Source organism: Aphis gossypii, chromosome 3 (assembly GCF_020184175.1).
Source record: "Aphis gossypii isolate Hap1 chromosome 3, ASM2018417v2, whole genome shotgun sequence".
In the NCBI taxonomy this organism is placed as follows: domain Eukaryota; kingdom Metazoa; phylum Arthropoda; class Insecta; order Hemiptera; family Aphididae; genus Aphis; species Aphis gossypii.
The window spans coordinates 54,534,561-54,552,048 of NC_065532.1; the positions used below are offsets into that span (position 1 = coordinate 54,534,561).

The 17,488-nt window shown below is 21.9% G+C and overlaps 1 protein-coding gene and 1 long non-coding RNA gene across 3 annotated transcripts in view; one reads left to right on the plus strand and one right to left on the minus strand.

The window, feature by feature from the left end:
* The window catches only part of LOC114126533 (uncharacterized), a 53,738-nt gene that overhangs the window by 11,902 nt on the left and 24,348 nt on the right, over window positions 1-17,488 (minus strand). The window contains exons 2-3 of the mRNA XM_027990505.2: window positions 14,136-14,273; window positions 9,245-9,359 (exon numbers count right to left, since the gene is read on the minus strand). Of these exons, the coding sequence (XP_027846306.2) occupies window positions 9,245-9,359; window positions 14,136-14,273 (253 nt within the window). The remainder of the gene's footprint in view (window positions 1-9,244; window positions 9,360-14,135; window positions 14,274-17,488) is intronic.
* Window positions 1-17,488, plus strand: part of LOC126551247 (uncharacterized) — a 28,628-nt gene that overhangs the window by 5,445 nt on the left and 5,695 nt on the right. The window lies entirely within an intron of this gene.

Sequence of the window (17,488 nt, forward strand, 5' to 3'; positions counted from 1 at the left end):
TTTTTTATTTTTCATCGTAATTAAAAAAAAAATAATACTCCACATTTATTCAAATTAATATATATGTATATAATTGCATATTATGGTGTGAACTGGGCAGCCTCGAACCACTTTTGTAAGTGGTATTCGGATATTGATTTTATAAAATGCATGTGGTATGTTGAGTCATTTTTGTACGCGGTAAAGGGTTATGAATTTTGTCCAGTAATGGGTTATATGCTACGATGGAAAGTGCAAAAAAGAACCTTAAAAAAATATATAAATTAAAAAGTTCGACTCAAAAGCTTACAGAATTAATACTATGATATATTTTAAATATTATATCTAATTTATGTTGTATTTTGTATACATAATAAGTGGGGTAGAAGAAAAATTGATTCCAATAAGCCAAATACTGATAATATAGGTATATATTTATGCACGAGTTTTTTTAGATTAACAATAAAATAATTCTTTAAAGTAGCGGCTCTCACTAGGATTTTAGAAAGGTTCAAATGTAATTTTTGAAATACTTGCAGGCCACATACATTTTTAATGTTAATAATTAAAAATATAAAAATGTACAACTGTTTACTAAATTTAGCGGATAATAATAAAATGAGACAGAATATTTTGTTAGGAAAGGGTATTGTAGGAAAATAGAGAATCAAAATTAAAAGTTTACTCACAGAATTAAATATTATAACTATAACACGTAATAAAATACAAACGGTTAACGGACCATAAGCCTTAACGGATAAACTGTTCATACAAGACTACTCGGTGGAAATGAAAAAATTCATAGTCGTAGGTACCTAGTACCTACTTATCTGTCCAACTGGTAATTCAATACAAGTTAAAAATAGAAAGATAAAATAAATAAAAAAAACAATGAGATAAGAAAACAGCAACGATTATTTTGTTCATTGTTTATAGAATTTTAAATTTTAGTGTTGACTGCACTCAATTTGTTAAAGGGCTGCTTTAAAGCATGTTTTATGAGTTGTATTTGTTATATAATAGTTAAAGCGATGTTAGAAAATAAGTTTGGTTTGTTTCTGGTCCTTAACTTAACGAAATTGTAACCTGTATGTATCACGAGAAAATGGTACTTTGAGTTATAACAGAATGTTTTGGGTTTATTCAGCTCATCATGATATTATTCATAGTTCATTTAATCAATGCTTTTAAACTATACGAACATTTACTGGTACACTATGCAGCTGTCTTGATGATTGAACTTTGGTTAAATAGTAAACACTACAGGAAATTATCTTGTCACAGTGAGTTTTTGCGCATATAAATATTAAGTAGATATATAGGTACTATAAATACATTTATGAATAAAGTATATAAATAAACCAGTATAAATGTCTTTTTTTATTGATTAAATAAACTAAGAATCGTATAATATTAAATATTAATCTCCATACAGTTTTATTTTAGTTTTATTCTTTGATGTATTTCGAATTAAGTAATCACGGTCCATGAATTTTGTTATATTTATTATATATACTTGATTGAGATTCTATAACTTACAAGCTAGATATATTTATTATTATTTTAAATTTTTAATACCGTCTATTTGTATCAGTTAATTATCATGTTGAGTTACAATGCAATTTCAAAAATAATATTTTAACATTTATCTATTATAAGTCAAAACATGTAATTATTATTTTGGAATTTTAAACTGTAACTATTTAAAAATGTATTGGTTTACGTTTAAAATATAATTTATCAAAAAATTATGATGATGATATTTATAATTTAATCAATAATAATAATTGTATGAATTCACATCATAAAAGCAATTATTGGAGGTACAATTTTAATACTATGTCGAACAAATTTTGATTTATTCTTAATTGAGGCTGTATATTTAAAAATCATAATTATTATTTAATCTTCAAGTGTCTTGTCTGTATACAGCAATAATTTATAAGTAAAGTAAAGCGTTTTTCAGATAATTAAGCAAATATTATACTTGTTATTGTAATAATGTTTATATCATTATGTATATGTTATTTCCATAACTTTAAACGTATTTATTTAAAATGTTGAATATACATTAAATTTAACTAAACACAATAAATAAATAAATAAATAATAATAAAATGATTATTAAAAACTATAAAAAGGTAAGATTGAAACATAAATAATTTTATTATAGTATAATTTTATATGTTAATAAATAAACAAAAAGGAATTTATTATATAATTTAGCGATGATTTGTCCAACCATATTCATATTTTACTCTCTTAATTTTCAAGACATGTTTAATGAGGTTATCATTAATTTTAATAAAAAGTTTTACTCATTTATATAACAGGTCTCTTGTCTATTTAACACTTAACATGAGATAAAATGGTGGCTTTATGCTCATATGTCTGTTCTCTCGTGATCGATAGTAAACGTTTAATAATAATAATAATATCTCATACCACCTTAACTGTACAAAAAAAAAAAAAATAATAATAAATATTATATATTATACACTTAAGAAGGAAAGGTATAGTGATTATTATTATGGTTAACGTTATCCAAAATAATTAAGTTAGACTGGCGCTCTATACATAACAGAAAATAAAAACGGAAAAATAATATTTATATTTCACACACATAACAATTACTTATTTAAATATGCACAATACCTAAAAATAATAAATAAGTAATAAAATATGTATTAGTATAAATCAAGTGATTTAATAAGAATAATGTTTAGAGTGTTTCACTGAGCATGCTCGTTCTTTTTTCCTTCAATATTGAAGTTATTCAAAAACCTTTTATTTAATAAATAATTAAATTATGAAATGTACTTAACGACCCATATTCTCAAAATCTTAAGATTTTATGTACTATTTAAGGAATGTCTCGCACTTCTGTGGAAATAAATACTTTTGATTTTAAAACTAGAACCCCTTTTTGGCCTTTTATACTATTAATTATCAAGTCGATAATTTGTCTATAATTGTTGACGTATTAAAGTTAAATTTGAACGAGTAGTTATTTAGTTATTTAAATTAGTTAATTTTGTATACTAAGGAGTAAGGATAATAGGTCCATGATAACGAATTTGAAAGATATAAATGGTTTGATAACTTGAAAATGTATAAACATTTATAATTTGTAAAAATGGTCAAGTAGGTATAATAAATGCTAGATTCAATATTACATCATTCATTTTATATTTTTGTAAACCATTTTTAAGGTCTTTAATCCTTGGTACAACATTTTAATAACTGAAAAACTACTCTTTCAAATTCTTTATCAATGTGAAAAAAAAATTATTCTCTAAATAATTTATAGTAAAAAAAAGGATTCTCATTTGAAAAATGTAAGCTAGTATCGATATAGAACTCCTTACATAGAAAAAATATGATTTTCATGTATAGGTGTTTAAATTTTAAACTTTACAAAACCTAAAATCTAAATACATTCATTATTAAATGAAAAATGGTGGTAAGCATGCTAATAATTTATACTATAATATATTATTTTATTAATATAATTTCATTGCCCATACTTGTATATTATAACATTTAAAGTTTTAATTAATTTTTACCGAAGTAAAAATTTCATAATTTTCTTTAATATGGAGTAAAAATTTATTTTGTTTGTACGTATCTTTTTTTATAGCTATTTATAGTAGAATTTAGATACACTCCTTCACTATTTGATGTATTTTAATAAGGATGTATAAAATATCTTAAAAAGGCTTGAAACCTTAATGTTTGTGTTCAAATTTAATTTTCATTCTACCCAGTAAGTCATATTAGTAACATTTAAAAAATCTGTATCTATCAATAGAACATTTTTCATTTTATTTTTATTCCATATAGTCTAATTTTCATTTGGTATTAACTGTTATTATTTATAGTTTCCACTTAATGACAAATGTGATCATTATAAATGTTATACCTGACATTTTTTGTAATTTTTTTACAATGTCTAGACATTTTAAATAATATCAGATTTATTTATATATTTCCGGTAACATAAACAAATCATAACGCGTAATTAACATTTATTTAAAAAAAATCAATATTCAACGACGAAAATTAATGACTATTATCACTATATTTATTAAATTCTACTTCTTTAAACTGTTTTTATCCTCTATAAAAGTTTATCATTATTTTGTATAGATATAAGGTTTTAATTATATATTTATTATAATAATCTAAGACCCGGTTTTAAAGTCGAGTAAAATAATAAGCATAATTACTAATTAGGCACAGATGGTTGTGTTAATCTTTTAAAAAAATAGTTATTATTACTTCTTTAATGTCGCTTAAAATTATAACCGTTATAATAAAAGGAGTAAAATATATATATTAATAATAATTAAATAATACTTATATTTAATTTAATTAAAAATATATATAATTAAAAGAAATTGAAAAAATAAAATATTGTCATTAAATTTTTTTTTATTAAAATGCCGTTATTATTTTAAAACAAAAATAATAATTAATTATCATTACGATAATTATTGAGTTGGTTGTAGCTTTAGTAGTTTAGTTAATTAAAAACCTTGAAATTATAACCTTCAAAAATTAAAACACGCATTAACTGTTATTAGTAAAGTACGTAATAAACGTACTTTACTAATTAGCTTAAATTTAATAATATTTCCTTTTATATCTATACTTTATAAGAGAATATTTGAACTCAACTTTATTATGTAAATATAGTTAATATTAAATAACAACTATTTAACTAACTGTCTGGAATTTTATCAATTATTTTTATAATATTCATAAAAGATATAAAATTGACATTTAACGTGACAATAGTATTGAATTAGTACTGAAAAAAGTATTGAATTATAATACTTTTGTTGAATTTAAATATAAACAAAAATAAATCAATAAAAATGTCTATAAAAAATTGTAATTTAATCTGAACATATTAATTTTAAATCTCACTACAAAAAAATTAAAAAATAACCCAATTTGTAATTTAAAGCAAAAATTTCTTAAAAAAATATTAATTTTTAAATGTTTGTAAATTCATATGAATCCAACTTATGTGAAATTTTGTTATATATATTCGGGGGTTTTGACTTATTATAAAATTTGTTATCTATATTTATAAAAAAGATTTAAAAAATTAACCTAAATAATAATTTATTACTTTAACTAGTTTATAAGATTCTATTATTGAAATTCTTCTATACTTACCTATTTATTCAGATAATTATTTTTAGTATAATATATTTCTGTTTTTATGTATAATTGTATTAAATTTGTATATTATAATTTAGCATAACATGAAAATATTCAGTTGAAAAAAATGTATGTTGAAATTGTTTTTATTAAGTAGAGTTTCTTATTTTTTAAAAAAGAAAAGAAAAATGAGCTTTAAACTACATTTTTCTATAGTAACTCATCTTATTGAATTAAAAAAAAAAATAGTTAAATATTCTAGTCTTGTACAATTATTTAAAATTTGTATTATTTATTTATATAATTAAGTAGTATTTTATTTAATAATATATTATAATACATATATTGTATAATAATTAAATTAAGTATTTTTTATGGTATGAAGAAGTGTATATTTTCAAATTTAATATTTTTATCATAAACCTTGGAAATTTATAGCGTTTTATATTATTTCTCAAAAATTAATGAGAATTTTCGAAAATGACCTGTTTATAAAGTACCATCTATCTTCACTTATAGGTAATCATATTCCAATCGATAGAGAAGTTATATGATACTTTGTGAACCCTCCAACGCTACCTACCCGAACATTTTTAGTATCAATGTTTATACTCACTAAATTTATTTCATGTTACATTAAATTTTTTTTTATTACTATTTTTTTTACTTTGTTATACATTATTTAAATATTTAACTTAGGTATTAATCAGGATTTATAATTTTTTTTAAGGATTTTGATTTTAGTTTAATACTTTAAAGTGGTATCTAATATTGACTTATGATAAATAGATTATAGAGATTCAGTTTTATAAACTCAAGAAAATTTTTTAATACAAGTTTTGACATTTTTTTAATAATATAATATTATTTTTTATTTTATTTAAAAAAATGCATTTCGTTGAAAAAAAAAAATATTAAAATTATAAAAATACGATAAATGCAATTCAATGCAAAAAAGTGTATTGCTACTGTGTCAGACGACTTTTATCTTAAGTTATATAATTATTGATAGTAAATATTATAATTTCATATTTGCATTTTAAAAGGCAATATTAAATCTGATATAAAACTATTAAAACGATTTATTTTCTCATTGTTATTTTTCATTTATATTGGTGGTATATTACTGAACAACTTTATTTATGACTTTAACGTATAAACTTCATTCTCGTGTTTAATGCAAACATTTTATGAGATCCTTTAAAAAAGATATTTACGTATATAATTAAAAGTTTGAAAAAAAAATACTACAACTAGTTATTATTTTATTTTACAATTTAATTTTTTGCCTATTACCTATTAGATCTATATCATAGAAATAAGATAAATTCAACTTATAAACCAATTTATGTTAGTATTTAAGTACTAAATCATGTGTTCCTGCAAGAAATGTAATAATTGAATACATAACTTGTCGTTCGTTAGTATATTAAATGATATGTTATACATTGAGTTTTTAAATTACGACGATTTAACTGTTTTATAATTCTTAATATCGTTTTATTATTATTTATCCATTTATTTGTAACCATAAAATTATATTAATGATGGTGTAACATTATACTAATAATATAGAATTTAATTTATTCAAAGTAGTTCATTGATTAAAAAAAAAACTTTTATAAGTATTTTGTAATTATAAAATTAAATGAATATAATATATTATTATAATTTAAATGCCATTAAAGTATAACGATAAATTACTTTTACTAACATTTTATTTTTTTTTAAATAAATATAACTGTATATGAGATATGTTTTACTTTATTATTAAAATATTTAAAAACTTTTTAAGTAGAATGTGATTAGACGAATTTTTATATAATACTCTTTTAAACATTATTCATGTATAGGGCAACTTTTTAAAAGTAAACATTCAATGTAGTTTTTTATAGTAAGTATTTAAAATTAAGTTGAATAAGTTTAGCAGTGCATTACGAATTTTACAAGCTATGTATTGCTACTTCACTTATATGAATTTAACTTAAAAAGCATACAAATAAAAACTTTATAATATGGCATTTAATGAAAAAATTAATTGTATACATTAGAAATTAAGTTTGGCTTTCACTGTGAACAAATTTTTATTTACCTTATACCTAATTGATATTTATATATTTAATTTCGTTGATTATTATTCGATTATATTACATTCATCTTGAATATTTATGTTTATAAATTGCATATATATACATAGATAATAATTAGTAAGTATATATAGAAGTAGAATTTTATTTAAGTTAGAAAGTCATCGGGTTGAAGACCATGCAGGATCTATAGGTGCACTGTCGGAAATCTAGATTAATTACTTGCGTTTGTTAGATAAGTTGAAACTATTCATTGTGAATTAACTATACTTTACTCGATATTTTAGTTGAATATTGTATCGGGATATCTATCAAATAATTTATTCATATTATAGTAAACTTTAATATTTAATTATTCCTTATAGTATTTGAATTTATAAATTACATTAATTATTTTACTATACAATTAGCAGAATTTATCTTTTAGCTAAAAAGCATACTTATTGATATGTTTATAAAGCTGCATGTTTTAGATATATTCGATAAATAGAATTTAAGCGAATCAGGTACACTACTTTAGAGAGCTATTAACATGGCTAAGTTGGTGAGGACATAAAAAGGCAGATTTTTTTGTCTGATTTTGTGTATCTATATGTGTAGGATGTGACCAAAAATATTTACTAATAAAGAATTCGTTTACCATTACATTAACATAGATGTTAATAATCATTTTACTGAGTCATTTAAATGATTTGTGAATAGTGATATCAATGTTAGAAATAGAAAAAGAGGGAGATAATGGTTTTGTGAGTTGAATTTTTATTTGTAAATTATTTGATATTGTTTTTGATAATTGTACATGTAAAATGATATATTGCGCAAGTAATGGTCTAAATAATAATATATTTTAAAAACGATAATTTAAGTTGTATTCTAACAATCTATATAATGTTAACAATATTTTTTGAAATAATATTCTTATATAGCTAACGCAGCATAATAAGTAGAACAAAAATGCTTTTTTAATTGACTTGAAATTTAATGATCATCAAAAGTATTAACACAGTAATATGAGTATTATTAGTAATTCGTTACAAATTTTTTTATTAGTTGTTTTTTTATTTTTTAATGTTTGTCTTTATATAATTTTTTAAATTTTAAATTAGTTTAAAATATATACTTTCATTTTCTATATCATATGTTTTTATTGTAGCTAATTATTTTTTATTATGTCATAATTATCAAAGAAAAATTTTAATTAAGAATACAGGATATACTTAAAGCGGCATGTCAACTGTTAATACTAATGATTGTATTCCATAAATGTTATTGACTAATACATTTAAATAAATAGTATCTATGTTATTGTAAATTAATAATTATTATAATCTAAAAAAATATTTTGTTATTTCATTAGAATTTCTAGACGAAATATAGATTTGTGTAAAATCTAACCTGACCTATCACAGGCTTTATTTTGATAACAAAATATGAAGTTAACATATTTTTGTTTTAATTATGCAATTGCAGATATTATATAAATCTTTTCGGTGTGGAATAAAAGCAGTAATATTTAATTTTTTTTTAAACTAAATTTGTTTATACCATATGTAATTTTCTGTAAATTTTATACGTTCTAGGCAATTTTTCTTAAGCATACAATTTTAAGAAATATTTTGAAAATTGTTTTTTTCTTATTATTATATATTTTACTGTGCATACATCACTTGTTCACACTACACAATTGTGTAATACATGTTTTAACAGTTATACGCTTGTCATTGGTATAGATATTAATGTTGGTATTACAATTCACGAGAATTCACGATTATAATATATTAATATAATACACCTAAGTTTTCTATTAATAATCTATTAAAAATGTATAGTATATTTTGAACGAATTGTGTATAATAAAAATTTTGTTTTCACAATATACTAGATTGTTATAAATGCATACTTTGATATATTTTGTGCATATTTACATGCATTTTTTTTAGAGTTTATGGTCATAAAATCCTACTTATTCATTAATAACCTCGATAAAATATATATATCATACACACCTGCAGCAATAACTGTCAGAATTCCAGCCGGTATTGCTAAGCCCAAGTTCATTTTCCCCTTTTCTTCTATAGTGGCAACCATACCCATAACTAACCCGGTAATGCCACAAACTATCTGAAAAAAAAAATTACAACTGTACAATGATTACGAAAAAATAAAATTATGGAGGAGGGAACGTATTACGATTATAATAATATTAGTATGAAGGGTCAAGTAGTTGTACTAGATATACCATATGAATCAAAATAAATAATATATGTGTATACTATAATACATAGTGAGAAAGAGAGGATATGAAATACTCTTAAGTAATTTATTCACTAGCAATGTAGTAAGGGTAAATTTATATTTTAACTTCTATGTATTTTTTCAGTATATTTATATATTTTTTTTTTGTAAATTCTGTGTTTGTAATTTATATCATTGTGTTGATTTCTATTTTATTATATATTCATTCCTTAATGCTTCTATTTAAGGAAAATAATATCTGGTGTTTGTATTATGCATTTATGCTGCATTTGAATAAATTACTATTAAAATTATAATTTCTTTTAATAGTAGAAATGAAATGAATTGAAAAATATTTATATGTATTTGGGTCATATATACAAAATTCAGGGCGTAAGATCCTGGGGAATTTTTTAATCTAAATTGAATAGTGATATTTTTTTTTAGAATTGAGAATTTTTACCAAATAAATTTTACCAATTTTCACCAATTAAAGACTATCATCAAGTTTGAAGTGTAAAAATAGAAACATAAAATAAAATTCTAAAAACAACTAATCACAGAAGGAGTTCAATTAAAACATAATATAACTATATTTTTTTACAGTATATGAAATATTGATGTATTTACAAAATGTGCATGTTATTATTATTAGTAGTGTATATTTGTATGTTCTGAGCACTTTTGATTAAAAATATTTTAAAATTCTAAGTGGGAATATCTTGCTTACACTTATTTTTTTACCCGTAAAACATGAAATAATAGTGATTTTTAGAAATCATTATGTATATGTCTATAGCACTTTTTGACAAGTAATTGTAAAAGTTTAAGGGGAAATATTCCCCTCACCTTAATCTATTTTTCCGTGTAATATAAAATCATAATAATTCTTAAATTATATCCTCACAATTTAGCTATAGCTTCATCAGTAAATGTCCAATTAAAAATTGAAGTATTAGAATTTTTTCAGGCGTAACTGCTAATTGTTTGTTAATTGATGATTGTATTGTAGAATATACTTCTTTTACTAGAGAAGTCAGAAGACTTGTGTAAATAATTTAGAACTTATATAAAATATTAAATGAAACAATAGATATACATATATATATATCATAATAATTCCTAAATTACACTTTTACACAAACCTTTTTTCAAAAATAAAAAATATTATTTTTGAAGATGTAATTTAGGAATTATTATGATTTTGTGTTACACGAAAAAATAGATGATGCTGAGGGATGTACACCGCTTTAAACTTTTACAATCTCCCTGTCGAAAAGTGCTGTGAACATACATTATAGTTTTTCAAAATCACTGTTATTTCGAGTTACATGGGAAAAAATAATTCCCACTTACAGTTTTGAAACTCCTTGCTTATAAGTTCTTAGAACATACAAATATGCACTATTATTATTTTGTTTAAGTTTATACAAGTCAAGGTCAACCATCAATAGTTCTTAATTTCTAATAAATATATTAATATTTAAATATTTAATTTTACTTTTTAGTATAATACATGAACCATTAATTATACATTTATTCCAATGCAAATTGAGTGAAAACAATGAATTATTATCATGTATTTTTATTAATTTAAGTATATACAAACATTCAAATTTAAATATATAAGTATTTAAAACATTTAATTAAATTTACGAGAGAATTATGTAAAACTAATGATCAATTTAAAAAGGTAGGCAAGTTAGTACTACTTTAGCTGTACCTTAGGTGAAGAGTACTAGAGAAGTCACTGTTATGGGTGTAAGCGTCAATGTATCATGTAATAGCTCAAAATGAGTTAAAATATTTTTAAAATATTATCATGTAATGAAAATAATATTATAAACATTTTGTGAAAATTTCAAGTATCTAAAATTATTTATTTTTGAATTATAGCAAAATAATAAATTTAGTTAAAATCTGGTTTAGCGTAAAAATTTGCATTTTTCCTGATTATAAAAAAAAATGAATGAGAATTTTTAATTTTGACCTCTTTAAAGTATCAACGAATTTTTATTTCTTACTTAAACTACCTTAAAAGTTGAAATTTATTGAGCACTTTGGTTACACATCAATAAACAAAAAAAAATGTACCATTATAAAATTAATATATTTATTGCTCTGCTTAAAATTTAAAACAATAGTTCAACCTATAAGATATTTTCAAAAGGAGTGTTCGTCAAGAAGTATATACAGTAATTCCCCATAATTTTTCAAAAGTTTTTTTTTATAATTTTTTTAGCAATAGAATTTCTGATAACTACTATTTAATAGGTATTTATTATATTGTAATATTTAAACTTACCACTGTAATTATTTCTGAATACGCTTTTAAATTCTATAATAACATGGTTTGTGCGATTTTTGTAATTTTATCAGGTTAATTAAGAAAAAAATAATTAGAACAAACACTCTGCTAAGATCTAAACTATATGCATATCTATTGTTTTTTAAGGTTTCGTATTTTAGAGTGAATTTATAATATATAACGTTTAAAAATTATAATTTTCTATTTATTAATATTATGATCGTTCAATTTAAATTTTAAAGTGATGAAATAAAAATCTTCCAGCTATGAAAGTTTTGGAAGTTTTATATTGAATTTGAATAGATAATTTTTAATTTAATTTATTATACAGTAAAATTCTGAAGAAGTAATTTTTTCGTATCAAAGACCATATTATGTATATTGCTCAAGAGATATTTGAACTATTTATAAATGGTATGCAATGAATTTCATAGAAAATAAAGAAAAAATAGCAACTGAAAAAGAGTTTTTCTACGAAAAAGAGGTCAAATTTGACACTCTTATATTTTTATGTCAATATTTTTAAAGGTATGTGGTGTTATGAAGGATAAATCTTTTTACGAGATCACCGTTGATGTATATACGACATTACTGACTATATGAAAATAAGTTAATATCTCATAAATTCCTTACAGTAAAAAAAAAAAAACCCTCGCGCATTACGTTCAGTGGTGCAGGGCTTTGTCTCGCTTGGTTCTATTTTATATCGATTTAATGATGAATTCCAGTCACATATACCTAATATGAATCGTGTTCTTGATATTCTATTTATTTCGTCCGTGTCTACGATACTGATTGAAAAATAATATTTTGAACAGATGAACAAGTTAAGAATAATAATATATACATACATCTCATTTTTTTAAAACTATAATAATTGTGGTTTTTTCTTTATAATAGTTCAATGCATATTTTTACCGTAATTGTTTTATTTTTATATTTTTATCGTGAAGCAAATATTATTTGTTAATACAATTGTAAGATTTTTTATTATTTTAAAATAGATAAAATTAAATGAACTTCGCACAAAACGTTGTAACTAAAAATGACCCTTGAGATTATATGATAATATGTGAAAACTTTTCATGTGGCAAAATACTTACCACGTGTACTTATATATACATTAATTATTTCCGTGTTTCAGCAAGCGTATAATCGCATCTCTCATTTCAAACCCTATACAAAATACTAAGTGCTTATACTAATAATATGTGCCAGGTAAATTTTAGTGTATTAATCAAACGTAAAAATAGTAAACACTGAATAATGGCAAGCTTCTTAGAACGTATAGAATTAATTTTAAAAGTCCGCGCTCTTGAGCTAAAGCTGGAACCCTAATAAAATTATATTATATACTTTACTATCTGTATTGTGTAATTAAATTATTACAATAACATTATTTATGGTGCATCAATCAATTATTCTACGAAGTCTCAGTTATAAGATCTAAAAAAATATAATACAATTTGAGGTAGATATTAAACAATATCTTTCAAATAAAACGTGTATACAATTTCGTTCAGAAGATAAACGGTTTTTGAATGTCTTGTTCTAGTCAAAATTAAATTATGAACAACGTTTCGTTGCACTAAAACAATAAATAAACTGCCACAATGGTGTAAGCATTTTACTACGCTTTAAGCAAATTGTTAAGTAAAAGTTTAGTCTTGAATGCCTCCAATAACGAGCGAAATAAATACCGTGTAACGCTATAGAGGCTCGTTCGTGGCTTTAACTCAAATAACCTCAATACGACGATCCCATCATTTGTCATTTCATATTTGCATATTTGACATCTATGATAATCTTTGACATTCACCAGGTGAAAATATTTCATGATTTTTATTTAATTTTCACACCGACATTTGTATATTTACTATTTAGATAATATTTGAATTTTAAATTTCATTATTAGATACATGGTTTAAGGGACAGGAGATAAGAAACCACCCATATTGGAGGTACTTAAGGGAATATTTATATTTAATTTATAAATTATAAAATACATTTATAAGCGTTTTACTTAAATAGTGAACTTTTTTATATGAATTATAAATCATCCATATTTAACGCTATAGATTTTTTAAAATTATTTAATGTTTATCAAACACGAATCACAATGTCATTATATATATATATATATGATGATCGTAAGACATTCATTATTTCAGTTTACGAAAATATTTATTTTAGATGATTTTAAGTCATTACAATACAATACAATATTTTTTTGGAAAAAAATTAAGTATATTTTTTACAGTTTTAATCGTTAATAATGTTTAAGCTTTACAATCATAATAAGTGTGGTTTAACTGTATTAGTTTTTTTCAAAATATCTGCAATCTAAATATTACCTGAAGTACACGAAGTCTAAGGACCATAGCAAATGGATATACCTTCGGTGGCGAAGTGTAGATCATTTTATCGTCTAATAACATGTTGTCTTCGTTGAGTATGATAACTTGTTCTTTCCTATGGTTTAGCCGGATCGCCTGCAATCATACATTCAAAATCCAAATACATAATTTATACTTATAAGCCTTTAAATACTTTTAAAGGCGACAAATAACAAAATAATATTAACGTTTTTGTCGTAAAACATAATAATAATATTATAGAGGTATTATTTATGTTATTGTATAACGTTACAAGTTAAGGCGGGTTATCGAAATATTTACGGGTTGTACTATAAAATGAGATTTATATATTTTAATGTATCGATGAATATTAATGTATGCGATATTTTGGAAGCCCATGCGTAAATATACATTGGATTTATAGTACAATAATTAGAAATTGCATAAACTTTCTTTCGAATGCCTTTTTAGTATTATTTATGACAAAAATACTGTTTTAACTATTACTATATACTTGATTCTTTATTGTCACTGCCTTACTGGATTAACATAATTTAAATAATATAAATAATTTAATTGCATAAAACTATATTTAATATATCAAATAATAGGTTAATACATTAAACAAATTTCTCTAAAATTTTTCCTTATAGAAATATGATGAACTTGACAATTTTTATTGTCACGGGACTTAGAAATTTATGTGTCGCCTTTTTGAAAGGGGTGGTTTTTAAAAACATTGTATAGTTTATGTTTGTCGAAAATTCCAATACCATAAATCCAATGAATATCTTATAAGGGTTTGTCTTATAACTATTACTTGTAGTGAATGGATGTGTTTTCAGTAATTTATTTTTAACCTTTTGTGGTTCATTTTATTCAAACGCAGAAAATACAAAACCAAAAGAGAGTTGAGGAATATCGTTTTTTTATGGTTAAAAATAAAACCATTAATGTTAAATAGTGCATGCATAGAATAAAGAAAGGAAAAAAATATTTCGAAATAAAAACAATTTGTCAATATAACTTTTCCTATAATATAGTGTATTGTAGAATGATTAATTATTTAATTAATTGTTTATTTAGTTGTGATAAAAAATGTATACAAACACTGTATGTTTGTTTTAATAAAAAATAATATGAATATTGAAATTTTAAATTTTAAATTAACCAATAGGTACAATTGGATATATTTTTAATTTAATTTACAGATACATAATAAAATAATTTAATATGACTACAACAGTAGTAAAAGTTAAATATATTATAGTTATAATATTAAAAGTAATATACTTGAATATTTTAAAATCTTAAAGAAAATACATATTATGAATTAAATAACTACTAATTAGTATTCAGTAGGTATAGAAACTATAATTATATAATAATTGGTAATGACGATTTTGTTACCAAAATACATGGTGATTTATGTAACACGGCGTGTTGAATAGGCAATTTAGGTGACCTCCCGTAGTAATATTTTAGAATTCATAGTGCTTTTCTTAATTATCTTCTACTCCACTTCTCGTTTATAAGAATCCAAAATAAGCACCTTACAAATAGTATTTATATATTATAATGTTATATTATTAGATATAATTTTAACTAACCATTAATATATGTATTTTTAAGTGTAATCGAGCATAATTATTACCATGTGTTTACTTATTTTATAGACCTGTATTTATATTAGGCATTCTCGACGATTAAATTACGACTGTGTATTATACATATATGATGGGATAACCGCTAATCAATTTATTGAATTAACGTTAATTTTTTTCTATAGGAATCTATTTTCATAAGATCATAATCAATTTTTATACGATAAATATAATAATAATAATAATTTCGTTAAATAAAAGTATGATAAATATTATACCTAATATACCTATTATACCTAATTATTAATATTAAAATAAAATCACAAATAAAACAAGGAAAAAATACTAAATAAAATTAAGTCCTAACAAGTCTATTTTTATTTTTTATACGATTTAAAATTGATTGACTATCAATTTTATTTCCTCTCAAAATTAATAATTTGTTTTTCATAATTTTCATAGTAATGACCCAATGACTTAATTCTAAAAATATTGAACATCAAAATAATCAAGTTAAAATACAAATTAATATTGAAACAATTATAATTAAAATATTAAAATGTTTTTCATATTATTATATTGTCATTACAATTAAATATCTGATAAATCAAAATCAAATTGCATAAAAATATAAATCTAGAATTTTATTTTATTTTTGACACAAGTGAAAAAAGTTATAGTTAGCATGGAATAAAATACGCTCAAGATACCTACGAGAAATAATTATTTGATTAAATTTGTTTTTTGTATTATAGGCACAAACTAAATATAATTAGAACTTAGAACTCCTTTTAATATACTTTTAATCAAATTATTTTACGTACATAAAGAAAGTTTTTTAATTGTAATAACTTTATCATGTATTATAAGGTCCAATACAATCGCATACCTATCTGCACTAAATTTTACTTTGTTAGAATTTTAAACATCAATATTAAAGTTAGAATTTTAAACATCACTTATTGAGAGGTGTCGCCTAACCTCTCACTTACATATTATTACCATATTTTTCTTTTGATTCCATATTGCAGGACGCAGGTTATGAATAAATTCCAAATGAAAATAATCAGTATCTATGTTATATTTAGTAATAGTTAATAAAGTATATTTTTTATATAATTTAAAAAAAAAAACATAAACATAGAAATATTAATTGAATACTTAATAATGAACACTTATATAAAATAATATATATATTTTTAGGTGTATATTCATATAAATTATATTAAAATATAATACGTTATAGAATAGGAATTAAGAGATAAAATTAAGACTAGTTTTATTTATAAAAAAACATAAAAAATTGACACTCGTAACGCAAACAAGCATGTGTAACATTTTTAATTTAATTAAAAATTTGTTAACATAAAAAAAACTTATAAAACTTCTATGTAGAGTATAAAAATATTCGAAATTTGTTAAATATTTTTACGATATCAATTGTCAGTATCATAAATTATTAAATGAAAATATCAATATTTTCTAGGTTAATTTTTTAAATTACAACAAATTAATTATAAGATTGACAACAGTGGATCATATACACCAAATCATAAAAAATACATTCGATCATTGGTAAACCAATACATTTCTTGCTTCTCTTTGAAACTTAAATAAAATATAATATGATCTATGTAATAGATAAAACGTTGTTATATATATATATATATTATTGTTGTATATGTATATATATAACTGTCAAATTATGGTTGATATCAACACATAGTTGATAAAATGATAACTATG